At 43.7% G+C, this 27,982-nt stretch overlaps 2 protein-coding genes across 3 annotated transcripts in view; one reads left to right on the forward strand and one right to left on the reverse strand.

The window, feature by feature from the left end:
- LOC309540292 (uncharacterized protein C4orf17) overlaps positions 1–27,982 on the forward strand; it is a 166,003-nt gene that overhangs the window by 47,021 nt on the left and 91,000 nt on the right. The window lies entirely within an intron of this gene.
- Positions 40–27,959, reverse strand: LOC309541068 (uncharacterized protein). The gene is made up of 18 exons (XM_082238477.1): positions 27,720–27,959; positions 26,265–26,366; positions 25,076–25,217; positions 24,141–24,228; positions 23,828–24,047; positions 23,417–23,677; positions 22,832–22,967; positions 21,275–21,413; positions 20,708–20,778; positions 9,884–9,963; positions 7,407–7,508; positions 6,636–6,777; positions 5,283–5,370; positions 4,953–5,175; positions 3,906–4,166; positions 3,394–3,529; positions 2,397–2,535; positions 40–1,029 (listed from the first exon to the last, which is right to left on the reverse strand). The coding sequence occupies exons 1-18, from the start codon at positions 27,735–27,737 to the stop codon at positions 1,005–1,007; spliced, it is 2,373 nt and encodes a 790-aa protein (XP_082094603.1). The 5' UTR covers positions 27,738–27,959; the 3' UTR covers positions 40–1,004.

Raw genomic sequence — 27,982 nt, forward strand, 5'->3', positions numbered from 1 at the left:
GGAGAGATCATAGCAACAACCTTGACTCTGCTTGGAGACTTAAAAAAAAAAAAAAGGAACCAGGCTTTTATTTATGAAACTGCACAAATTCAGCTACACAGATAAAATAATCACATTGATAGACAGTAAAGTATTTTCTGTTGTATGACTCCCCCCGTTGTATTTTATTAAATTTTCAAAAATTTCACATATACATTCCAATACATAAAACAAAAGAAATAATTATTATCGACTTCTCATCCCATTTTTCAGGTGTTTTTTATTTCACCCCTTAACTTCTAGCTCTTATACAATAACAATAATACAATAATCTCTAATTCCTTCTATTGCTCGTAGTTCAAATCCTGCTCGCAAATTCATCATACTATAATATTTCTTTAAATAGTCCAAAAAAGGTTTCAGTTCTTCCACAAAACAATACTCATTCTCTTTTTTTTAGCTGTTTGCTTTGCTGGTTCTGCATAGTCCATCGCTTATCCATTCTTTTTTGGTGAGAACCTCTTCCTCCTTCCATTTTTTTGCACAAAGAATCCTAGCTGTTGTCGTTACATACATAAACAGCTTAATCATCTTTTTCTAACTTCTGCCCCTATAATCCCTAAGAGAAAAGCATCAGGGTGTTTTTTTTTGTATGATCACTTTAAACATCTTTTTTTATCTCGCCGTATATCATTTCCCAAAATATCCTCACTTTCTTACAAGTCCACCCTATAAAAAAGATCCATCTACTTGAGGAACCTTCTTATACATTTTAGACAATTTGTTAGGTGTTAGATACCATCTATGGATCATTTTCATATAATTCTCTTTTAAAGCATACCAAGCAGTAAATTTCATGTCAACTTTCCACAGCTTTTCCCATGTATTCATTTATATATTATGTCCTAAATCTTTAGCCTACTGTATCATTGCTGACTTAACCCTCAACCATTTCTGTTGAATTTGGGGAGGGGTGCAAAGGTACGTACCCAGCTGAGACCCCTTTACTAGTTGCTTCTGGAAGTTTAAAACATCAAAATGCAGCGAATACTGAAAGAGAAAAGGCGAAACATTAATATAAGTACAAGAAAGCACCCTAACAATATTTAGTAGACATCAAAAGAGATCATAGCAATAACCATGACTCTGCTTGGAGAATATAAAGCTGGTCCAATAGATTTTGTGGCCTCAGTCAAAGTACAAGATGGCATCCCCTCCCTCCAATTTGACCAGAAGCTGACCAGACTGGTCACTGAATACTATTTTGATTGAGGAATATCATTGTGCCTGAGGAAAACAGGTTAGCCTAGGGGACATGGCATTTCACATTGCACCAAAATTCAAGTCCTCTGCCTAACAATGGGGCCGGCTCGGCTTATAGTTCTTAAGATATGTGTTGCGATTCTGTATGCTGCCATCTGGAGTATTTTAGATTGGTTTGATAAAAGTCCAATTCTGACATTTCCAAAGCACTCACAGGGTGCCTTCGGACCAGTCACTATTTCCCAACTTAACCTACTGCACAGGGCTGTTGTGAGGGTAAAAATAAACCACAACAATATCATTGGAGGCAGTAGCAGACAGCATGGTGGTGGTGGGGCAACAGTCCATGGACCTCTTAACAGTTGAGTCGCAGCCGCTTACTGAAGCAGTTTCAGCTTAGTGGCAGAACATCTACTTTGTATGCAGAAAGTTCCAGGTTTTATCCCTAGGTAGGGGCGGGAGGGTCCCTATTTTGAAATCTTGGAGGGCTTCTGCCAATCACTACAACTCCCATCATCCCTAGCTTATAGGACCAGTGGTCAAGGATGATGGGAAATGTAGTCCAGAAACAGCCAGAGACACAAGTTTGGGAAACCTTGCTCTAGACAGTACAGTGGTACCTCGTGTTACATACGCTTCAGGTTACAGATGCTTCAGGTTACAGACTCCGCTAACCCAGAAATACTACCTCGGGTTAAGAACTTTGCTTCAGGATGAGAACAGAAATCATGCTCCAGCGGTGTGGCAGCAGCAGGAGGCCCCATTAGCTAAAGTGCTGCTTCAGGTTAAGAACAGTTTCAGGTTAAGAATGGACCTATGGAACGAATTAAGTTCTTAACCCGAGGTACCACTGTACTGAGCTAGAAAGACTACTGGTCTGCCTCAGTATAAGGCAGCTTCTTATGTTTTAAGGAGAGGGAGAGGAATGAGATGGCCGGGAAGTTGGCATGATGCAAATGCACCAGTAGGATCACTGGATTGGCTCTGCTGGGGTGTTTTCACCGCACTGACCTCCCAGCCTCCTCGACCTTCAGCCTCACCCCATAGCTATTGGGAGGTCAGCCAAGTGTTGCCACCCTATCATTCTATCTGCTACTGATTGGAAGAAAGGAAGTGTAAGAATGTAAAAATAAAATAAAAATTAGAACACATACCTTTTTCCTGCAAGTAAAAGCTCAAAGCCTTCGGTAATTTTATCAAAAGGCAATGTTTGAGTAATTAATGCATCCATATTAAATTTCTTGTTCATGTAATCAGAAACTAGTTTAGGGACAGCATCTTTTAACTTCCAACCTGAGGCAGGAGAAATAAAAGAACATTGGATTAGTCAGCAAGCTTGATTATGATTATTTTCAAAGAATATAAAATGTTAGGATGTGTGAACTTTATTTTAAAAAAAATTTAGAAGATGAAGATAACTCCTTTTTATGTTAACAATGCAAGATTAGTAGAATCAAAAGCCAATGGGATGGAAAGGCAGGATAGCAAATGCCTTTAAAATAAATAAAGACTGCCCCCAAAGTTAGTCTACATACCTATTATGTCCACCAAAACTTTCCCACACTGTCCATCAACTTCATATTTGGGTTCCTCACTTGCACAGATTTCAATAGGTGGCTGTCTGCAGACATTGCATTGGCAAGTCACCATATAAATGGGTCTAGGCACCCATTTTGAAACCTCTAGATTTCACTTACCTTATTTTGCTGCCCACCAATAAGGATGGCAACTTTCACTGGAGGTTTTTAAGCAGAGGTTGGATGGATGTTTTAGCTGAGTTTCCTGCAGTACAGGAGGTTGGACCCTTGGGGCCCCTTCCAAATCTACAATTCTCTGTTACTCCATTGGGCAGAACTAGGATCAATGGGGGAAATTGCAGGGAAGCAGATTTCAGATAAACATCAGGAGAAACTTCCTGATCACAAGAACTGTTCAACAAGGTTGTAGGACTGACTCAGTAGATGATGGGTTTCCCTGGGCTGGAAGTAGAGGCTATTTAAGTAGAGGCTGAAGGGCCATCTGTCACGGATGCTGTGGCTGAATCCTGCACTGAAGATCCTGCACAGAGTAAGATCTACACTCAGTGACCTTCAGCATGAATTCCCGTTCTATGATTCAGTGCAGGAGCTGCCATATATCACCAATCCGCACCTCCAACCAAACATCCTGTTAATTTCCTTCCCGTGAGGAGCAGAATAGGTTCGACTGAGAACTGTGCCCCTGCAGGAGGTTCTCCAACCAGCACACAGGTGCCATGGCCCAAATGGCAGGATTTAAGGGCAGTGACCTGTTTGAGACACAAAGAAAAACAAGCTCAGGATAGGAAAAGATAAAGGAACATAAAAGCCAGGGTCCCATCTAGTCCAGCATACTATTCTCACAGTGGCCAACCGGATGCCTTTGGGAAGCCCACAAAGAGGACGAGAGTACAGCAGTCTTCTTTCCTTCTGCATTTTCCAGCAAGTAGAATTCAGAAGTATATTTCCTCCAACCATGAAGCCTCCCTCAGTCCTCTGAATTTCCCACCTAAAACTTTTACATAGTCCTAACCAGGTGCACTGCTTATATAATGACAGATCAAAGCTGTGAGCCCTGGGCTGAACAGGAGAGCTAAAAAATGGGGATGTGAGCACAAGTGATTAGCACGAAAACAGAAAACATACCACAATGTCAATATTTCCCGTCACTTCAAATGCGTAGTCCACCCCAAGACCTGTCATCTCTACCAGAACCTCATTCAGGGGCTTCTTGAAATCTTGAGGAGCGATGCATTCTGTGGCTCCTAATTCTTTGGCCTTAGTAAATTTATCTTTGTTGATGTCAATCCCAATAATCCTGGATGCTCCAGCGACTTTGCAGCCTATGACAACAGACAGACCGACACCTCCCAAGCCAAAGACAGCACAGGTAGAACCAGGCTCAACCTGCAAATTGATATAAACTGCATTAGGGACTTCCCAGAACACAAGTGATGTAGCAGGATTGAGGATCTGGAAGGAAGGAAGACTGGCAGACCGGAAGATAAGAGGCATAGAGAGACAGAACTGAGAGACACTGTGGTGTAGTGGTTACGGTGTTGGACTAGGACCTGGAAGATCACGGTTCAGATATCCATTCTGCCATGAAGCTCACTGGGTCACCTTGGGCCAATCACTGTATTAGTCCAACATGGGAATATTGTGAGGCTAAATGTTGGGGGGGGGGACCATGTATACCACCTTGAGGTCCTGGGAGGAAAGAAGGGATATAAATATAATTAATATAATTAATAACCAACTGGGCAGGAATCATTGAAGAGAATAAGGGATGAACAAGAGAAACAAAAGAATGCAGTTGGGAGGCTGGGATAAGGAACAGCCTCGGATAGGGAAAAAGGCTGCAACACCCATCACCCCAGGCGACATGACCATTCAGAATGTAGTCTAACAGTGCCTGGATGTGACATGTTCCCCATTGGTGGCCTATGAGGTCGAAACACACTGACTCACCCAACCATCAGCCCCTTGCTGCTGCTTTTTAGAGCTACTATTATGAGGCTGGACCCATTGAGAGCAGGGAAGCTCAAGTAGTGTCAGCTATTTTTGCATCTCGGAATTGTTACAGGAAAAGTGATCCCTGAAGGTGCCACTATATTCTCCAGCAGGGAGTAAGCACACACTTGTTTCACTTATTTGAGAAGCACAAGGGAATCAATGTGAATTGATTTTCACCTGGGCATAATTGATAGCGGTTCCATAGCCAGTGGAAAATGCACAACCAAAGAGGCAGACTTTATCCAGTGGAGCATCATTGTGGATTTTTGTGATGGAAGCCTCAGGCACAACCGTGTATTCGGAGAAGGTGCTCATTTGTAGGAAGTGGTGGATCTGTTTCCCTCTGCAGGTGAACCTGCTGGTCTTATCTGGCATCAGATTTTGAATAGGTTCATAGAGGCTGTTGAGGAGATTCAGACTGGTTTGCATAATAAATTGGACTAAATCCTAATTTTCAATATTACTAAGAAACAGAAATATTTAATAGAAGACGTCAGATAAACTTACTGGTTCTTGAGGCAACAGTTAGTTTTAGGACTTAAACAGCAGCTGCATTCTCCACACTGGGTAAGACAAAGAGGAATGACTTTGTCACCTTGTGGGAAAACAAGAAGGACAAGAACAATTAAAGTTTAAGTTCAAGTTCATAGGCTTATTGTTCTATTCAAAGGCCTGAAAAACTTGTAGCAATAATATTAATGAAATGCAGAACATACTTCCATAATGTAAGCCAACATCCATGATGTAAGAGAGAGAAGTTACCAGAGACACTAACAAACTCAAATCCAGCTTGATTTCAAATCTCCAAATCACCACAACAATTTATACTGATTTATACTCTTTTTTCCTGATTATTTTGTAGTCATCATATACAGGGCTACTTTGTGTATTATGCAGCTATGGTTGTCACTCAAAGGAAACAGAACCATTTCTGCCAGAGTGTACTTGCTTGATTTTGTGAGAAACACAGTGATATTAATAAGGAATATTGCAAGAGGTGTGTCAATAGGGAAGCATATTGTTATTTTTTTTTGGGGGGGTGCTCCTCTAAACCCTAGAAATTAATATATGGTAGGATTTTGATTATTTGGAGTATTGAAGGAAAGATTGCAGACCAGTGGAAAAATCAGGCTAAGATTCCTTTCCAAGCCAGGGTCTCTCCTGGGATAGAGGCATTAACATAACAAAAGGCATTGAAGGCCCATCTAGGAGGAATCTGGGCAGGCAGAAGGTTGCCAGGATAACTTGGTGTGAAGTGACAGGAAAAGATAGTTTTTAGCAAGGTGTGCAGGGAAGAAGTGGGTGAACAAAGTCTGGGATCCATCTTGGGCAGACTGGCTGAAGGCTGGCTGAAAGATAAGCCTTTGACTCCAGGGCTGCACTTCTGTGCGATGACAATGCTGTAAGATTTGGACTCCCTCTATGCACTGAAGATGTAAATAGGTGAATAAATCATATTTCTTAAAGCTACAACAATCTCTGCCATGTCTCAATTCTCCAAAGGAACACAGACCCTGGCTGAGGGCCTGGAACCTCCTGGAATCATGCTATCACTCAGCAGGAATAGGGGATGGCATTTGTCCAACATTTGTAACACTATTTTCATGCATACCTTACATTTCTAATGGGTACTTGGAGAAAGAGATTATTTGTAGTATATAATGTGAACAACTCCCACCATCCCTGGCTATTGGCCTTGATTGCTGGGGATGATGAATGTTGTGGTTCAGCAACATCTGGGGGCACAAAGTTTCCCCATTAGAAGATAATTTGTAGTGAAGCTATTTATGTCATGCTTGCAAATCCCAGTGGGGACCAATGCACAAGCACTTCTGAGTTTCTGATCTGCCTCATCCTTACCTGGCTTTACACAAGTGACTCCTGGTCCAATACTTTCAACAATTCCAGCTCCTTCGTGACCCGCAATGACTGGGTAGTCTATGTTAGCAAAAATGCCTTTCACTACATGATAATCCGTCCTACAGATCCCAGTGGCCACTATCTGCAGGGGAAATGGAATATATATCATTTCAGTACTTACTCTGCTTCAACCTAGCACACATTTTCGTCAAGAACTGGAACTGATTTTTTTTGTCTCTGTCAAAAAAATGGGTCTCCACGTGAACAGATGATCGTGCAGATACCACATCCACACAACTGCAGGTATTCGCAGAGAGGACCAGCTCACAAGGAAGGTTGCTTACAAGAGTTTCAGCAAGAATATTACCCACTTGATCCAGTTCAGATCTGACCCAAAGGACTAGCCAGAAATACATATAATCTTTGTACGAAAGATAATAGAGAGAACCTTTCACTTTTGTTCTTTTTTTAACTTGCCCAGAAGTTTTGGATTTCCTTTCATCTTATTGCTGTGTACGTTTCAACTACAACCCCAACAAACTGTAGTTGAAACTCTGCACAAATGTGGCTGAGACTTTTGTGGAATCTTTCTTCTCCTGGCAGGGAAAGAGCCATCTTTGAGTTTTAAGTATAAGTCTTCCGGAACCATTGCCCCACCACTCAAGACTCCCCTATCCAAGTTTTCAGAGTTTAGGCACAAGATCCTCAGCCACTGCAATCGTAATTCACAGTGAATGAAAGCACGTTCCCTTTTGGAATAATATGTTTTACCTTCACTCTAATTTCATGACTTCTTGGTGGTGCCACCTCCACCTCCTCCACAGAAGGCAATTGGCCAACTTCCCAGATGATTGCAGCTTTGCATTTAATCACCTGTGGAAATGGAGTCAATCAAAACAAGATCAAAGATGAATTTTAAAGGCAGGACAATATGGGAGGAGGCTTTCCCTCAGATATTAGGTCCCAAGCCACTGAGGACTTAAAATCTAAGCCCCAGCAGAGATCAGTTGTTCTCATCCTGTGCTATTATTGCCAAAACAGCAGGTTTCCCTGCATTTTACCCTTCTTGCTGCCATTTTACCCTGTGACAGTTTTTCGTTCCTTTTAAAAGTACATTCACTTTTTTCCTGAGTGCAAATGTGAGATTGGGGGAGAGACACAGTCTGGCCAACTTCCCTCCCACCTACATTCTGTGTGCTGTTTAAAAATATGATAACAAAGCAAACACATCAGAAAACAAGGAGAGTGATTTCCTCGGTCTCCACCTCTGTCTCCTACGCACCCAACCCCTGCAGTATAACAATTGCATTCCATCCTGCCGCCTCCAATCTCTGGCTCTGTTTGGATCAGCTAATCCAAACTAAACATCTGTATTCCACTGCTGCTGGCAACTACAGGAAGAGGGGAAATAAGAAATGGAATTGGAGTGATATGCAGAGTGTAAGGCCAGCTAAACAGAAAAGAGAAAGGAAGGAGCTCAAGACATTATGCATTTGCATTTGATCACCTGTGGAAATGGAGTCAATCAAAACAGGTCAGAGATGAATTTCACCGTGTACCTTATAATGATTCAATTAAGATTGCAGCCTTAGAGTTGCTGTAGTCAGCATGGAGATTGCCACTTTCACCCTACAGCAGGAGTGCGCAACCTTGGCCCCAAGGCCTTATTTCAAAATTGCTCTGTAAACTATCAGTTCAGACCTCTGGCAAGAATAATCTCTCCCTCTTTCAACAGCGCAAAGAAGGAGAAGAGAGGGAGAGGGAGGAGGAGAATAGCCAAAAGAGAGATGGGAAAAAGCTGGTTCTGACCACTTTTGGCTCCGGTCCTGCCCACTGCTAGTATGTGACCCCTGACAAATTACACCTGAGGGAATGTGGCTCTCAGTAGCCAAAGGTTGCCCTTCCCTATCACATGACTTGCAAGTGTCACTAGACCAGCACACCCATGTTCCCAAAGTCTACTGCCTACAAGCACTTTAGTGATGCTCAACCCACACCAATAAGGATGCCATTTGATGCTGTAACAGTTAATGGGGTTCAGAAAGCAGTAGCAATAGAATAAATAATATTATGATCATTATTGGACAGGGCTTATTTCAGTGACAGAAGACAAGCTTTTAATACAAAAGCTTCCAGGTTCAGTTCTCTGCATCTTCAGTTAAAGGTAGAAAAGACCTCCATCAAAGACCTACGAGGGCTTCTTTCAAGCAGCTAGTGCCAATTTCCTGATGTTAGTAAATCAAATATCAACATCGGGTCAATATTATTATTTGAAATTGACAGTCTGCATGACTATGTCAAACCATATACACTTTTGGGAACACTGTAATTATAACATGCATTGTTATAAAAAATGGCAGGTTTATTATCAATATAAGTTTGTAAGGTTTTTAAAAATAATTTATGTAATATGTATGTAATGAATTATTTCAACAACAACAATAACTTGTGTAATGCAATCTAATGGTTGAGGTAACCTTCAAACCCAGAACCTCTTGGTTTATTATTTAATGCCTACACATTAATGCAATGTCAGTATTGTTTGGTATTATTGGTTTTAGTATTATTGGGGAAATCGAGTGTCCTGCTGCTTATCTAATTCACTTATATCAAGCAGACTCTTGTTTTGAATGTATAAGTAGGAGATAATTTTTTACATCTTGGTCTTTGCAGCTTTGCAATTTGCACAAATAAAATTCAGAGAAGGTTTCTCTCCTCTGGCAATGGGAATGTAGCAAAGCTTAGTTCTTTCCTCTTCAAAGCAATGTTGTATCTGTGCAAATGCAAACATTAGCATGTAGTATACAGATGGGGGCAGATAGGGCTCGTCAACCTGGGAAGGTAGCCCATCTAGAAGAAGGAAAACTCTGATCCTAAACATCCATTGCCTTGTGGGATACCTTCAGGAGAAGAAAAGGCTAAGGCATAAACCCTACAGAAATACGGAGTGGAGTCCCTAAGATGGTTGGATGACGTCTTGTACACCTCCTTCTGGCTACTCTTGCAGCTAAACTGGTGCCAAACATATTGCTCTGCTTTCCTTTAGACCTCATCAGTGAGGCCATGTGGGGGCCTTGTCGTCTGGGCAGCCCAGGACCTCCAAACACACTGCCCAGGCTCGTGCTCTGGGGAGGTCCCTTTGGTGCTGCTAACACAGCAGATTTGACTTCACCCCCAGAGGTGCACTCCATTGTCTTTTGAAACAAACAGATGTTCAGATAGACTGAGCCATAAGAAGTTTTCCATACCTTTCCTGCAGTCGCCATGTGTCTGGATCCTGGCTTTCGGTCTTGCCACAAGCTCACTCTTTTACAAAGGTTTTCTCTTACTGCTTATCACTTCTTGCCTAAAGCAAGAACACGGAGATACACAAACGGCAATTTCCTGCAGTACACACAAAATTTATAATCAATGGTAGGCCACCTGGGAAAGGGGAGTTTCCATTTCTAGCTGGGATTCAAAGTTCTTTCATTCCTGGCAAGTATTTATCAACTCCCCCTGGAGTTGCCATCCAAAGTTAACTACCATTAAGAGTTAGGACAATATTGGATCTAAAAAGAAAAAGGTCAGTTCAGGTACAGACTTTCTGACTAAGAACTTGTACATATGAGTAAAAATCATTCTGGTCCATGTTCTCTTGCTCAAATTATTTATTTAAAATAGAGCATAATCACACAAGGTGTGTTTACTCAGATGCTAGAGACCACACACTTTTTACCAGGGTCATAGCCAAAGGAAAGCCAGTCAGTGTGTTTGCCCCAGGTGACACTTTCTGGAGGGGGCCATCTAGGCTTACAGCTGAACCTGTCAGCATTTAAAGAGAGGGGCGGGGAAAGCGAACATTTGCTTGCACTTTGCTCCTAGTTCTCTGTTCTGACTATGCCTCATTTCTGATGTGTATATTATGTAAGTCTGGCACTGTGGGAGGGCATGGGAAAGGCGAGACTACCAGCTTCACAGCCGCCTTCACCATTCCTGACCAATGGAGGACTTGAGGAGAGGTCTACTCAAGTTCTTTTGAGTGTGGGGAAAACTTGTAATGGCCAAAATCCCCCCCACTTTAATCTTACATCTGTTGTTGTTGTTGTTGTTGTTGTTGTTGTTGTTGTTGTTGTTGTTGTTATATATTTGCACTGAGAAGAGCCTGTGAACCTGTCATACAGGGGCTGCCTGGCCATCACTCCATCCATAGGTCCTTTTTTTGCAGACACCTCTTCCTTTTGAGTCATGAGAACCTGTGTTAAGGTTGTTGTAAATATGTGTGCTGGCTTCTTCAGATTCAGATCTCACTCCCTCTTCTGCTTTAACCATGTAATTTACAATTCCTTATATTAATGGGGAAGGACTTGAGACTTGCAGTGTGTAATAACTTTTAAAGACTTTAAAAATACATGATACATTAATAATAGTAGTAGTAGTAGTAGTAGTAGTAATAATAATAATAATAATAATTTTATTATTTATACCCCGCCCTTCTGGCTGGGTTTCCCTTGCCACTCCGGGCAGTTCCCAACAGAATATTAAAAACACAATAAAACAATAAAACATCAAACATTAAAAGCTTCCCTAAACAGGGTTGCCTTCAGATGTCTTCTTAAAGTCAGTTAGTTGTTTATTTCTTTGGCATCTGATAGGAGGGTGTTCCATAGAGCGGGTGCCATTACCAAGAAGGCCCTCTACCTGGTTCCCTGTAACTTCACTTCTCACAGTGAGGGAACCGCCAGAAGGCCCTTGGAGCTGGACCTCATGTCAAAAAAGCATAAAAAAGACCAAAGAATTAAATTAAAATTAAAAGGAAACCAGACAGTTCTGGCTGATCTTATGGAAATGCAGCCTTCTAACCAAAGAAATCCAATTCAAAGCCTGACCTCAGATAGACAATTGCTGCACATGGAAGCTCTACTTTTGAAAAACAATTTAATTTTACTTTTTCATTTTCCCTTTGACCATACAGTCATAATGCTTCCTAGGATTCCTCAAATGGATCTATTACTCTCTGAGGAGAGTTACTTAAGGTTGAATGAAGCACAGATACATACACAGAAATTTTTACTATTCGGCAAGACTATGTCTTCTCCAGCCTCTTTCAAACTACTTTTTATGCCCTTTATGAACAGATGTGTTGAGTTTGTGTGTGGGTGTACGCAAACACATGTGGCAGGATGTGTGTATGCCACACTGGGTCTTTGCCCTGGGTGACAGAAAGCCTAGTTTCAGCCCTGCTTTTTACTAATGCATAAAGGAGGTTTTCCCAGTAGTGATGTATGGAAGTGAGAGCTGGACCATAAAGAAGGCTGATTGCCGAAGAATTGGTGCTTTTGAATTATGGTGCTGGAGGAAACTCTTGAGAGTCCCATGGACTGCAAGAAGATCAAACCTATCCATTCTTAAGGAAATCATCCCTGAGTTCTCACTGGAAGGACAGATCCTGAAGCTGAGACTCTAATACTTTGGCCACCTAGAATCATAGAATCATAGAATCATAGAGTTGGAAGAGACCACAAGGGCCATCGAGTCCAACCCCCTGCCAAGCAGGAAACACCATCAGAGCACTCCTGACATATGGTTGTCAAGCCTCTGCTTAAAGACCTCCAAAGTAGGAGACTCCACCACACTCCTTGGCAGCAAATTCCACTGTCGAACAGCTCTTACTGTCAGGAAGTTCTTCCTAATGTTTAGGTGGAATCTTCTTTCTTGTAGTTTGGATCCATTGCTCCGTGTCCGCTTCTCCGGAGCAGCAGAAAACAACCTTTCTCCCTCCTCTATGTGACATCCTTTTATATATTTGAACATGGCTATCATATCACCCCTTAACCTCCTCTTCTCCAGGCTAAACATGCCCAGCTCCCTTAGCCGTTCCTCATGAGAAGAGAAGACTCCCTGGAAAAGACCCTGATGTTAGAAAAGATTGAGGGCACAAGGAGAAGGGGACGACAGAGGAGGAGAGGAGGAGATGGCTGGACAGTGTTCTAGAAGCTACCAGCATGAGTTTGACCAGACTGGGGGAGGCAGTGGAAGACAGGAGTGCCTGGCGTGCTCTGGTCCATGGCTGGGTCAACTTACTCTGGACTGCAACTGCTTTAGTTATATCACTGGAGTAAGATCTTTTACCTTCACTTGAAAAACTCAGAACGTCTTGCTTTACTATTTAACACCTACACAATGCAATGTCAACTTTTAACATTGTTGGGAAAATCCAACATCCTGTTCTTTGTCTCCTTCACTTATATCAAGCAGGCTCGTGTTTTGAATCTACAGGAAGGACATAATTTTTTTTCACCTTGGTCTTTGCATCTGTGAAGTGAATTTGCACAAATAAAATTCAGAGGTTTCTCTACTCTGGCAATGGGAATGTAGCAATGCTTAGTTCTTTCCTCTCCAAAGCAATGTAGTAGCTATGCAAATGCAAACACTAGAATGTAGCGTTCAGATAGACTAGACTGAACCATAAAAACAGTCTTCCTTACCTTTCCTGCAGTCGCCATGTGTCTAGATCTGGCTTTCAGTTTTGCCACAAGCTTGCTCCTTTACAAAGGACTTCTCTTCTTGTTTATCACTCCTTGCCTAAAGCAAGAATGTAGAGATACAAACAACTATTTCCTCCACCACACACATAATGTACAATCAATGATAGGCCAGGGTCCATTTCTAGCTGGGATTCAAAGTTATTTCATTCCCGGCAAGTATTTAGCTGAAATTAATTCCCCCTGGAGTTGCCATCTAAAGTAAACCAACATTACGAGCTAGGACAATATTGGATTTAAAAAGAAATTCGGATGGTCCGCCCCCGCCACTTAATGGATCCAAATGGTTTCCAGAGAGTGATAGGGGATGCTTTATCCCATGTTGATGGCCTTTCAGCTGATTCCCTGGTGGCCCGCTGGAATGTGGAGTTAGCCAGGGCTATTGACTGTTTGGCTCCGAAGCGCCCTCTCCGATTGCATGGAGCCCGGACAGCCCCGTGGTTTTCCACGGATCTGAGGGCAATGAAACAATCGTTGAGACGGCTAGAACGCCGGTGGCGGATAACTCATTCCGAATCTGACCGGACACAGGTTAGAGCTCAACGTCGAGCCTACCAAGTGGCGATAGAGACGGTGAAGAAGAATTTCTTCACCGCCTCTATTGCATCTGCAGAAAACAGCAGCCGGAGACTTTTTCAGGTGGTTCACAATTTAGCGGAACCACCTGCAACATCAGGGCTCAGTATGGGCCACATGTTCTCCTGCAATGATTTTGCAAAGTTTTTTGCAGATAAAATCGCTCAGATTCGGGAAGAAGTAGACTCCACCGTGGGAGCAGGGCCGGGGTGGGAGAGTGCTAGAGACCTGTCTAGTCAAGTTGCGTGGGATCAATTCCAATCTGTTACCTCCGAGGATGTGGACAGGCTGTTTGGACGAGTGAAGCCAACCACCTGTCTCCTGGATCCTTGCCCATCCTGGCTTATAAAAGCTAGCCGGGAAGGACTGGGCGATGGGCTTCGTGGGGTGGTGAATGCATCCCTCCGTGAGGGAGCCTTCCCAGACCCGCTGAAAGAGGCGGTTATTAAACCGCTTCTTAAAAAACCATCTTTAGATGCGGCCACGATAGCCAACTATCGCCCAGTCTCAAATTTTCCATTCTTGGGCAAGGTGATTGAGAGAGTGGTTGCTGAACAACTCCAGGCACACCTGGAAGAAGCGGACCATTTGGATCCCTTCCAGTCGGGATTCAGGCCTCATCATGGGACTGAAACTGCCTTGGTTGCACTGGTTGATGATCTCCGGCGGGCTAGGGACAAAGGTGAGAGCTGTTTCCTAGTTCTGCTGGATCTCTCAGCGGCATTTGATACCATCGACCATAACATCCTTCTGGACCGTCTTGAGGGGCTGGGAGCTGGGGGCACTGTCATACAGTGGTTCCGCTCCTTCCTCCTGGGTCGTGTTCAGAAAGTGGTGGTGGGGGATGAGTGTTCAGACCCCTGGGCTCTCACTTGTGGGGTGCCTCAGGGTTCTGTCCTCTCCCCCATGCTTTTCAACATTTACATGCAGCCGCTGGGAGAGATCATCAGGAGGTTTGGGCTGGGTGTTCATCAGTATGCAGGTGATACCCAGCTCTACCTCTCTTTCAAATCAGAACCAGTGAAGGCGGTGAAGGTCCTGTGTGAGTGTCTGGAGGCGGTTGGAGGATGGATGGCGGCTAACAGATTGAGGTTGAATCCTGACAAGACAGAAGTACTGTTTTGGGGGGACAGGAGGCGGGCAGGTGTGGAGGATTCCCTGGTCCTGAATGGGGTAACTGTGCCCCTGAAGGACCAGGTGCGCAGCCTGGGAGTCATTTTGGACTCACAGCTGTCCATGGAGGCACAGGTCAAATCTGTGTCCAGGGCAGCTGTTTACTAGCTCCATCTGGTACGTAGGCTGAGACCCTATCTGCCTGCGGACTGTCTCGCCAGAGTGGTGCATGCTCTGGTTATCTCCCACTTGGACTACTGCAATGCACTTTACGTGGGGCTACCTTTGAAGGTGACTTGGAAACTACAACTAATCCAGAATGCGGCAGCCAGACTGGTGACTGGGGGCGGCCGCCGAGACCATATAACACCGGTCTTGAAAGACCTACATTGGCTCCCAGTACGTTTCCGAGCACAATTCAAAGTGTTGGTGCTGACCTTTAAAGCCCTAAACGGCCTCGGTCCAGTATACCTGAAGGAGCGTCTCCACCCCCATCGTTCTGCCCGGACGCTGAGGTCCTGCGCCGAGGGCCTTCTGGTGGTTCCCTCATTGCGAGAAGCAAAGCTACAGGGAACCAGGCAGAGGGCCTTCTCAGTAGTGGCACCCGCCCTGTGGAACGCCCTCCCACGAGATGTCAAAGCGATAAACAACTACCTGACATTCAGAAGACATCTTAAGGCAGCCCTGTTCAGGGAAGTTTTTAACGTGTGATCTTTTAGTGTATTTTTGGTTTCTATGGAAGCCGCCCAGAGTGGCTGGGGAGGCCCAGCCAGATGGGCGGGGTATAAATAAATTATTATTATTATTATTATTATTATTATTATTATTATTATTATTATTAAAAAGGTTAGTTCAGGTACAGACCTTCTGATTAAAAACTTGTACATACAAGTGAAAATCATTCTGGTCCATGTTCTCTTGCTCAAATTATTTAGAATAGAGCATAATCACACACAATGCTTTTTACTCAGATGCCAGAGGCACACACTTTTTACTAATGCATAAAGGAGGGAGTGCAGAAGCCGTTAGGGTCAAAAACTGGGAAAGAAATTCTATTACAGGTTATTGAAGAACAGGCAAATCCTCACTTTTGCGCGATCGCACATACACACAGCACCAGGAAATAATTAAACAATTTATTTCATAGCCAGAAATGGTGTGAGAGACCTAGAGAGTCCTTATGGTTTTCTGCGTGTCCTCCAGCCTCCAGAGCTCCCAATTCCTGTTGTGGGATTTACCAGAAGGAAACTAGTGTATTTTCTTTTGTGTGTTCTTCTCCTACCCAGTGGAGGTGCCTGAGGGTTATTTGAAGAGCTTAATAAACAGTAGAAGTTCACATTTCAAGTGGTTTTTACAAGGGAAGCTAAAAACTTGAAGATAAGCCTTGATCTGGTTTCTTCCCTATGGGAGAATACGGGCTTCCAGATTGCAAAGATCACTGCATTTGGCCGAACAGATGTTGGCCATATAACCACCGGAATTGCTATTATATGTTTATCACATCCACCCTCCAGGGACTCAGGCAGTAAATTGCCTCTCTCCCATGTTATCTTCACAACCTTGTCCTGGAAGGATATTAGGCTGAATGGCAGGGCAGAGTGTAGTGATTGCCTCAGGTGGCAGATGTTGAGGGATGGGGAGCTGACAGAGCAGTGAGAGTCGTGAGCCCCACCCTGTGATCATTAAACTAGCTGCTCTCAGGTGTGGTGAACTCAGTCCCATTGTCAGTGTTGAAGTAAGGATCAACAAGCCTAGTTGGCTTTTGTATCAAGAACCAATCTGCTATCACTGGTCAAACTCTTGTCTTAGACCCCTCTTTAGGTCTGTGGCCTATGGAAACAACCTTAAATCCCAAGGTCAAAACAAAACATTAGTATGGTTGTCATTAGTGGCTGCGAGAATGACAGTGGCTCGGCTTTGGAAATCTTCTACTCCCCTTTTGCAAACAGTTTGGCTCTAGTACTCTCAGAGTAGCTCAGCCACCACCAAGGAGTGCTTTGGGTATGGTATCAATTCATCCACTTATATAAACAAAATTGTGGGAGTGCTCCACCCTCCTGTCACTCACATGTCAATGTGGAGATTTTATCTTGGTGTAGATTAACAAAATTAAAATGTGTTTATGATGTGCTTATATTGATCTGTTTTGTGCTGCAACTCTGTGTCAGCTCTGCAAACTGCACCAATGTTTTGGAAAGCAGTTATTTGCTTTTATCCTTTTGTATGTTTTGAGATAAATAAATTGAAAAAGAGAACTAATTTGGACTTAAGGATAGTTTCCCCTCCAGGACATTCTGGCAACAGATTTTCTGCAGAGCTTTCATTTATCGCTAGCAAAAGACAAATCAACATAACAGTCAAATGAAGCGAATTATCAAGTCCGTTTTGAAAAACAATTCCAATTCGGCTTTCAAACCGCCTTTGGGCTTCCAAATATGAATTAACATTTTTCATTGTTTATTCTGCACAATTTCCTCTGAAGTTTATCACTCATAGATCTTTCTTGCTCTTCCACTCAAGAATTCCAAGTGGCGCTTTGGGTTAAACCACAGAGCCTAGGGCTTGCCGATCAGAAAGTTGGTGGTTCGAATCTCCGCAAGGGTCCCTGCTTCTGCCAACCTAGCATTTCAAAAGCACATCAAAGTGAAAGTAGATAAATAGGTACTGCTCCGGCGGGAAGGTAAATGGAGTTTCCGTGCACTGCTCTGGTTCACCAGAAGGGGCTTAGTCATGCTGGCCACATGACCTGGAAGCTGTACGCCGGCTCTCTTGGCCAATAAAGTGAGATGAGTGCCACAACCCCAGAGTTGTCCGCGACTGGACCTAATGGTCAGGGGTCCCTTTACCTTTAGTGGCCAAAATAAGAACTATATATTCCTTGATCAGCTGTCCTCAAGCAGTGCTTGAAGTGGGAGAAACAAGGTAGTGGGTGGATTTCTTTCAGATCAGATTAAACAAAAGCCTTTGTCAGATGTTTCCGCCACCTTTCCATTACCTTCTTATGAGGAATGGCAGCAGCGGTACGCTCCCTGGTCTCACCACCTTCCATTAGTTACCACTCTTGCAGATCTCCACATGTTGAAGGCTGAACTTCTGCCATGAGAAAACCTGCTCTGCCCGGTTTAGAAACAATCAGGGTTTTATACTGCAAAAGGAGTCTATGAGAGTATGTGAAGGGAATGCTTGTCTTTTGCCTGATTCTCTTGTGCTTCTCCCTGTCTTTGCTCCCCTCAAGATCCCCCCAAAATCCTTAGATCAGTTTAACATATGGAAAATAATCTAGCCCAAACCCCTGCAATGCAGGAATATGCAGTTGTCTCATACAGGGATCGAACTAATGGAACATTATCAGCACCATGTTCTAACCAACTGAGCTAAATAGTATTGAATCAGAATGAACTGTGAAAACCTCCTGCACAGGACAAAGTCTGATGCTGTTTACACTTGTACTACTTATAATTGAGATTGTTGGCTGAACTTGGCAGTATATCATGCACCGGTCCTGTGGTGGGCAAAGAGTTGTTGATTTAGTCATAAAATATTGTGCTCTTTACACAGTAGAGACCCGGCAGGGGCTAATGTATCAATAAGATAAGGAATATGAGCAGCAATAAAGTATATTCATATTAATTTAGATAAAATTGAGGCACACACCTATACTTAATGACTTTGATGCATTTGCTAATGTTTACTAATTATTTACTAATGGTAAGAACTGTATAACAGACTTGGGAGATTTCTCTGTTCAGGTTTTGGGTTTTGACCTGGGGGTACTGTCCTGCTGCAGGAGAATAAAACAAATAATTTCCAGGGTACCTCCTGGAAGCCTTGCTGGTTTACTTGTGGTCTTGCCTGATTATTTAAGATAGCTAAAATTCTGCCTAGGATGAGCTGAATTTGTGTTGTTGTTGTTTTAAAGTTGCAGAATGATGCAGGAACAGGATAGGAGAGTTATGAACAAACTCATAAGAAACAGATTTAGACTGATCTTTCCATCCCTAGATAACGGCTTTCTGTTGGCTAATTTAAATCAGCTCTGGGTGCTCAGAAATTGTATGTTTTGTTTTCTGTGTATGGTTTAGATTTGAGAGCATGATTTGGGATCTCTAAGCATCCAGAGGGAAGTGAAACTAGATCACTGTCGTGAACCATGTTATGTTTGTTTGTATAATTTCCACTCCCATAATAAAATGTATGAAAGGCACTTCATGTCATTTGCCAGCAATTTTTATAGTGTATTTGTTTTTGTTGGTTTTTAAAAAGCAACCACATTTGGAAGAGAGAGAATTCTTTCTGAGACATTCCAGACTGAAGGCATTTGGGAAGCTTCAGCAAGCCAGCAACTCAAAACACCAAGACAATACGAATGCTGAAAGAGGAAAAAGTAGAGTTAACTTTGCAAATCCTTTTGCTGAAAAAGCAATGAAGCAGAGTTTATTTTTGGACCCTCATGTGATCATTAATTTTTTGTTCAACATACTGCTGGACAGATGTTGCTGGCAACTTGGTGCTGAGGAGAGGGAGAGAAACATGATTGCCATTCTTGCAGTCTGCTTCCAGTAGTACAGTATCCAATATCCAACAGCATTTCGGCGAGGTGGCAAATCTTATCTTGTTATGTGGCGACATGTGACGGAGAAGTGGCACCTTAGATAGCTGCAGTTACCCTAAGATAAGCTTACTGAGTTTTCATACACCGCAAGATATATTTTTATATGTGTTTGTGGTACGGAGCAATCCAAATTCCCTTTGCACCAAGTATGGTGGGGAGGGATTAATTGGGATACTAAGATGAAGGTCTACCAGCCTTGTGTGTCAAGCACGCTGCTTTATGTAAGTGAGCCATAACTTACAACCATCAGCAGCAACCTCGCAATGCCTTACACATGCACTGTGTCAGGAGGATTTGGGGTAAAAAGGTAAAGGTAAAAGACCCCTGGATGGTTAACTCCAGTCAAAAGCAACTATGGGGTTGTAGCGCTCATCTCACTTTCAGGCCGAGGGAGCCGGCGTTTGTCCAGAGACAGCTTTCTGGGTCATGTGGCATGACTAAACTGCTTCTGGTGCAACGGAATACCGTGACGGAAACCGGAGCGCATGGAAACGCTGTTTACCTTCCCTCTGCAGCGGTACCCATTTATCTACTTGCACTGGCATGCTTTCAAACTGCTAGGTTGGCAGGAGTTGGGACAGAGCAATGGGAGCTCACCCTGTAGCGCAGATTTGAACCGCTGACCTTCAGATTGGCAAGCCCAAGAGGCTCAGTGGTTTAGACCACAGCGCCACCAGCATTCCCGGATTTTGGGTACTACATGGCAGGACAGAGTTTCAAACAAAGGTGTGCTCTCCCAAGCCCGCATTCCCAGCATGTTTGCACTCCTGTCTCAGCGACGTCTACGCTGGCTTGACCATGTCCACAGAATGGAAGGAGGCTGGATCCCCAAGGGCGTGCTCTATGGGCTTCAGGCACTAGGCCCACTGGCAGACCAACTCTGCATTACATAGACATCTGTAGACATGACATGAAGGCTGGTAACATGTACCCCACAATGTGGGAATCCCTTTCAGATGACTGCAGTGCCTGTAGACAAGGCAGTCAAGTTTCCAGAGGAGGAATGAGCTCTGGGAGGAGCAGAGAGAGAAGAAACACCACAGTGCATCTGCAACAGCACAACTGGATGCCTTCATCTACCCCTGCTGCAACTAAACATGTCTCTACAGCCACAGCAGGTGCTGTAACCTTCCAACAATTTAGCTTCACCCCCAAAGGTGCATTCTTCCACTGTGTCCTGAGACAGACAGATACTATTCCTCTGCCCACTGCCAAGGCCATTGACAGTGGGGTAATGCCAGCATTACTTTGCTGCTGCAGATCTGTGGCCAAAGCTGGTGAGGCATATTTGGCAACAAGAAACTGAGACTTTAGAATGCTGGAATTGCGTCAGACTAATAAGAGTTCTAGGTTCACAATCTAATTCTGACATGATGTTCACTTTGGGTCAGTCAGTATTTCTGGGTCTATCTCACAGAGTTGTTGCAATCACTAGAGCAGGACAAACCTTGTATGCCTTCCTTGGGAGAAGAGGTTTATAAAAATGTACCTAACTCAATAGAGCATCTCCCAGACCCCTTCCAGCTCTATAGCTCTAGTGGTATAAGCCAAAGGGTTTCTGGTCTACCTGGGAGGGTTGAGATCAAGGTTTTATTGAAGTGGGTCTTGCAATGCCCAGGTGTGACTTAGCCACATTGTCCTATAAATATCAAAATACTCTTAATTCCCAAATAGTCATTGGTGCCAATCCCTTCTTCTCAGACAAATCTCCAGGAGGCCAGTTCCTTAGAATGTCAGTGGCTTTAAAGAAAATTCTGCAACAGAAAGAAAAGGAGGAAGAAGTTCTGCAAGTAGCAATAAATCACAAATCTCACCTCTTGCCTGCATGAAGCAAATCGAATCCTTCGCTGATCTTGCTGAATGGCAAGGTGTGGGTTATTAAAGTATCTGGCTTAAATTTCCCCTCCATGTAACTGGATACCAGCTGAGGGATAGAATCTTTCATCTTCCATCCTGGAGAAGCAACAAAACAGCAGTTGGAAGCAGCAATACTTCTGAATACCAGTCTCTGGAAACCACAGGAAGGAAGAGTACTCTTGCATTCAAATGGTTTCCGACAGGCATCCAGTTGGTCACTGTGAGAACAGTGTTGTACGAGACGGCCATTGAGCTCATCTTATGTTATCATGCCAAGCACCACGACCCACACAATGTTTATCACCCAGAATTTTTTTCATGCCATAAAAATGACTCAGCAATACAAGGCTTGTGATATTCTCAAAGTCTTATAAAGCCAAAGATAGGGCAAGAGGACAGTCAGAAAACGCGTGGGTTGCTACTGCTTATTCTTTCAAAAAAATAAAGGGCAGCAACAACCAGTCTTTAAAACAAAATTTGGCAGGAACCCATCATGCAGCTCCCACTTCTAGTCCAGGAATTCTTACAGACACACAGCTGTAGCTGGTATAGCAAGACTGAGCTACCCTCCAAACACAAAAATTGCTGCAGCTTATCTGGACAGGGCTAGGATGGGACAGGCAGGCAATGGCAAGGGGTGCGTAGGCCGAGTGGAATGATGGCTGAGAAGGAAAGGGTTAAACAGCCTCCCTTCCTGGCCTGGGAAGGTAGTAGTAGGTGGAGAGATTCACATATGCACATGCATTCTTTATTACACCAATTCAACATTTCAGCCCCTTTCCAGGGCCAATTCTAAGTGCAGAGTTTAATTTTTAACACCCTACACGGCTTGTGCCTCCAGTATCTAAAGGAATGCCTGTATATGGATTTTTTAAAAAATATTTAATGTTTTATTCTCTTTTTATACAGTACATGTTGGAAGCCGCCCAGAGTGGCTGGGACAACCCTGTCAGATGGGCAGGGTACAAATAAAATACTAATACTAATAAGTACGAATCCATGCCCTGAGATCACCATCAGGTGCCGTTGTCTGTGTGTCTCTGCAAAGAAGTGGGGCAACAGTATTTACCTGAACTCCATCTGGTTGTGTCACTGCTTACTGGGAGGTGGAATGAGAAGACAAGGCCAATATGGTGCAAATACACCAGTGGGAATGCTGGATTGGCTCCACTAGTGTATATACATCATGCTGACCTGATTCCTCCTACTGAACCTCCCAGTAAGCAGCAGTGGTGTGACCAGCTGGAGGTCAGGTGAGCTCTACCACCCTACAATGTCCCCTTCTTTCACGCTTTAAAGATCTTCTAGGGAGGTCCTTCTTGCCAATCTATCCCTGGGTGGAAGCACACTGATCAGTCACCTGGGAAAGGACTGTCTTAGTAGTGGCACATAGACATTTCTTCACAGTTATTAAACAACTTCATGACCTATTCAGGGTTTCACAGTACTAAACACAGGAACTGGGAAATGTCCATACATCAACATGCTTGCTCATTCATGGTGCATCACCATACCTCCAATGAAGCTCCCTTTCAAGGTGCGTCCTGTAAAAAGCAGCATAGGATCGAAGGAGAGCCTAGAGCCTAAAGGAGGCACACCAACCATCACGCAGACTCCGCAGCCCATGTGACAGGACGCTAGAGCAGCTGTCTAATGGAAGTAGGGGGGGAAATCGAACAGGTTGCTGTCATGCAAAGGAACAGGGACATTTTATGATGCATTGCAAAATAGTTAATGGAGAATAATGAAGTAGGGGTTGTTGTTGCTTCGTCATGGGTGTTTATGAACCATCTCTTTCATCTTACAAATCATCAACACAAATCAATCAACTTCTAGGAATGCCAGGGATCCTGGGAACAATATGGACTGCTTCAGATGAAACATAAAACCATGGTTTTGTGCTACATGCACAAGCCTTTATGAACTCTTGGGCTTATGAATTGACTTGCCACCTCCCTCTTCCCTTTGTGTGCTACAATTCCCTTTTTCCTGGTTTGTTGGGCACCAATCACACTTTGAAATTTCTTCCAAACTGGCAAACTATGGTTATGAAATTGCAGATTGGAGCCAGAAATCTTTTGACTAAAAACAATACATACCAATGTATCCAAACACCCAACAACCTCAAATGCATAGTCAACACCGTGACCTGTCATTTCAACCAGCACTTCCTGAATTGGCTTCTTGTAATCCAGAGGATTAAGGCATTCTGTGGCTCCCAGTTCTTTCGCTGTTACAAATTTGTCTTTGTTAATGTCGATCCCAATGATCTGCGAAGCTCCAGCTGCTTTGCATCCCATGACCACAGAAAGACCAACTCCTCCCAAACCGAAGACAGCACAGGAGGAACCTGGCGTGACCTATACAGCCATGGAGAAAAGAGGAAAAGGATAAATTCCAGTTGTGGAATAGGGTAATGTAGGCCATATTTCCAACGGAAGAAGCTCATGTCTATTACACAGACCAAAAGAGTCTACCAAGGAACACAAACGGAGCACAGGATTCCTCACCTGGGCTGTATTGAGGGCAGCCCCATAGCCGGTGGAAAATCCACAGCCGAAAAGACAGACTTTATCCAGAGGGGCATCATCATCAATTTTAACAACGGTTGAGTCAGGCATGACTGTATATTCTGAGAAAGTGCTGTTCCAAAGGAAGTGGTGAACTAACTTCCCCTGGCAGGTGAATCGGCTGGTTTTGTCTGGCATTAGATTCTGTGGCTCAAGAAGGCTGTTTCAAAGAGATTGGGATTTGTCAATAATAAAAAGCTGTGCTGCATATTGCCAAAATAGAAATACAGGAGAAATTTCCAGAGCAACTCACTGGGTTTTTAGGCAACAGTTGGTGTTAGGTTTCAAGCACGATGCGCATTCTCCGCACTGAGGCAGACAAAGAGGGATAACTTTGTCTCCTAGAAATAAAAGGCATAAAAATATAGTAGATAGAAACAACCTAACAAAGGGAGTCTGCATCCATAACCAGTGCTCAGTGAAGGGAGTGAGCTATGTATCAAAATACTGTGACCACAGCATCACAAGGCTTTTTTTGCTACAACACAGACTCATCAACAAATGCTCCAGCCTGCTGTCCACTTCAGCAAAGTAAACAAGGAGCCTATTATTCACTCCTTGGAATAAAGTGGCAAAACTTCTTCTGGCACATACGACTTCAGGCTGCAGCAGGTAGTTCTACATCGGGAGTGGGGAACCTATGGCCCTCCAGACATTCTTGGACTCCAAATCCTATCAGCCCCAGCCAGTGACCAGGAATCATGGGAGCTGCTGGAGCAAGGCACACTCGCACCCTCCCATTAGCTGCTGGACAGTAGGCGCATGCCTTGCTCAAGAGAGGAAAGTGGTTTCCATGGGAAGTGGTTTCCATTCCATGCTGGCTTGGGCCAATGGCAGTTGTAGTCCAAAACATTGAGAGAAGGGCATTAGGTTGGTGGAGGCTGCAATAGGGACTAGGGCGTTAAGTCAGTCCTTTTAAATTGGCACTGCCTGCATATTGACACACATCCTTTACTCAATGTTGTTGTTCAGAAAAAGTTAATTTTAAAAAGAGCCTGCAGTCCAGAGAGGAAGGAGCACTTACGTAGTGGAAACATTCAAAGATTAGTGCTGGTTCACCAGGGATAATCTCAAATACAATAAGAGTTACTTGGGCAAGCATAGATTTTACCACAACTGTGCATTGTCAAATTATGCTGTGGTGCTTTAGAAAGATATTGATAATACATCTAAAATCCTTTTATGTACCTGGCTTCACACACGTCACTCCTTCACCTATGCTCTCTACAATTCCAGCTCCTTCGTGCCCAGGAATGACAGGATAATTGACTTTAGGGAAAGAGCCTGTCAGAACATGGTCATCAGTTCCACATATCCCTGTGGCTATTACCTGTAAGAGAAGAAAGTGCATTTCTTTGACTTTCCCTGGGCTCTATTCAACGTGTGGTGTCTGCAGCCAACAGGAGTTGTAAACCAAAATGACTGGTGAGCATCAGGATGGTGAAGGACGCTCTACTCCAAAGACTTCTTGGGTTTCCATTTGCAGTGATTTACAGTATAATATTAAGGTTGGAGTTAGGGATATTGTAATGGAAGTGAAAGCCACCAACTCAATACAGATCAAATTCCTACTGAACATCAAGAAGGACTTTCTAACAGCAGTGAGATGGACTCCCTCAGGAGGTTGTGGGCTCTCCTTCCTTGGAGGTTTTTAAGCAGAGATTGGATGGCCAACTGTAATGAGATTCCTGCATTGCAGGGTGTTGGAATGGGTGACCCTAGGAGTATCTTCCAACCACACAATTCTATGATTCTATGAAATTTGCAATCATTTCAAAGTTATCATGTAAGACACAAACTGCTATGGTCACTGTGCTCTGTAGGAGAGGACTTGTGATAACATCACATCAGGAGGTCAGTTCCATACAATGCAGGAATCGGGCCTTTAGGGTGGTGGCACCTTCCTTTTGGAACTCCTTCCCCTTATAAATCAGAAAAACACCAACTCTATTGCATTTTCAGTGACTATTGTAGACCTTCCTTTTCCAACAAGAATTCTAAGTGACGTTCTTCTATATTCTTATTCCTACTTATATACTGCTTGAAACCGATGCAGTCAAAGCAGTGATATATGACTTTATTGTTAAATCACTTGGTGATGTCTTATTGGAAGTGTTTTGCAAATCAAACAAATAAACACATTTATGATCAGCAGCAGCATCAAATTAAACTGGAATGAAAACTCCATACCAGTCTTAAACTTCTCTTAGCTTACCCATCACTACCACTGCTGACTCACAAGCGTAATAAAATCTGTATGGCCATTTCAGAAACAGCTGGAGAAAGAGAGCAACAACAGACACAAGTCGTACATTGATAGGAAAAATTATCCTCATAGTGGAGGAGCATGGAAAGGGACTACAAACAATTCATCTACCTTAACACGGACTTCGTGAGCTTTTGGAGGGGCAACTTCCACCTCTTCAATAGAAAGCGGCTTCCCTACTGCCCAGGCGACAGCAGCCTTGCATTTTATAGTCTGTAAAAACAAGGGATCAATGAGATGCTCAATCCAATCCCAGGGCAGGGCAAAAAGGAGATAGGACTGGATGAAAGTGTATAGTTGCAGGTTGTAGCCTAAATGGAATCTTGTTTGGTGCAGCAGATGGGACTTTGTGAAAGGAAAAGCGGAGAGAAGCTGCTGTGGTGGGTTTGTCTTCAACTCCAGTGGGGGATGTAAAAGTATAGTGTCCATCTCCAGGGTGTAACCTGGTATCTCAATATAGGCCTAGAACAGAAGCTGGGAGTTGTAGTTTAGCAACATCTGGGAGTCGCAATACTCTTTTCTTGCATTTTCTTATTGAGAGCTCTCGAGGGGGGGGGGAAGATGCATTTCTTTGCCACAAGAAATACAACCACAAGTACTGTACTGAAACAGACTCTTGCTCCATCTTGCTCACTATCATCTGCTACACCAGGGGACAATGCTCTCCATTTTTTTGCCGTACTCCAATTCTCACCAGTCCCAGCCAACAGGGGCAATGGTTAAGGATGATACGAGATGTAGTCCAACAATATCTGGATGATACCATGTTGGCTGCCCTGTACTGCATTGACTGGCAGTTCAGCCTATGCCATACCGGGATAGAGCAGTTGGTAGAGCATGAGACTCTTAATCTCAGGGCTGTGGGTTTGAGACCCACGTTGGGCAAAATATCGAAGGGGGTTGGACTTGATGACCCTCGTGGTCCCTTACAATTCTGTGATTCTATCCCAGTGTTCTGTAGATCATTTGGACTACAATACAGAGAGCTGTAGTTCAAAACCCACTTTCGTTTTTTGTTTAAATTAACTGTTATTCCCCATTTTTAGGCTAAAATAAAACAGCAATATCTGGAGGGCACCATTTTAGGCTGGGGAAGTTTCTTATATATCTGTCTGCTAAGAAGTCCAGGACTGAAGCCTAAATCCTTGCACATGCAACTTCGCAAGACACGTAAAGGTTGCAGTTTAAATGCAATTATTCTTTGATCACGCAATTGTGGTCATGCAGTGTTGCACGCAGCTATTTTTCCCTTCTCATCCGCTTCCACAGCCAGAACCTTGGAGCAATCAAAGCTTCAAACCCTAACGTGACTAGGAACCATGAAATGCAAGTGGAAGCATGCTTACTCGAAAGTAAGACCTACTGAGTTTAATGACACTTACTCCTGAGGAGGTGTGCAGGAGCGGGATTGCAACTTTATGAAAGGGTAATCCTTCAGCGCACAATCCGAACCGTGTCTACTCAGAAGTAAGACCTATTGAATTCAGAGGAGCTTACTCCCAGGTAAATAGGGCTTGGATGGGCTTGCAGCCTTTCGATATGAAAGAGAAACTGCTGTCTTCTTACTTTCCCAGGAGTGTCCATGCTCGCGCGTTCCTTTGCGCACAGAAATCCGCTCGCCTCTTTTGCAGAGCGTCTCCGATTCCGAGTTTGGAAAGCGGAAACAACGACTAACCCCGGTCTCTACTTGGGTGCATGTTTCTCGTGGGAACCTTGAGATTCCTTTAGAACAAAAGCGTAGCGGAATGGGGCCACGTCCCTTAAACTGGCCTCTTTGTCTGCCGTAGACCTACCGCCAGGGACTCTGGGGGATGTAGTCTATTGCTTAG

Source organism: Podarcis vaucheri (genome assembly GCF_965113315.1).
Source record: "Podarcis vaucheri genome assembly, chromosome: 9".
NCBI lineage: Eukaryota > Metazoa > Chordata > Lepidosauria > Squamata > Lacertidae > Podarcis > Podarcis vaucheri.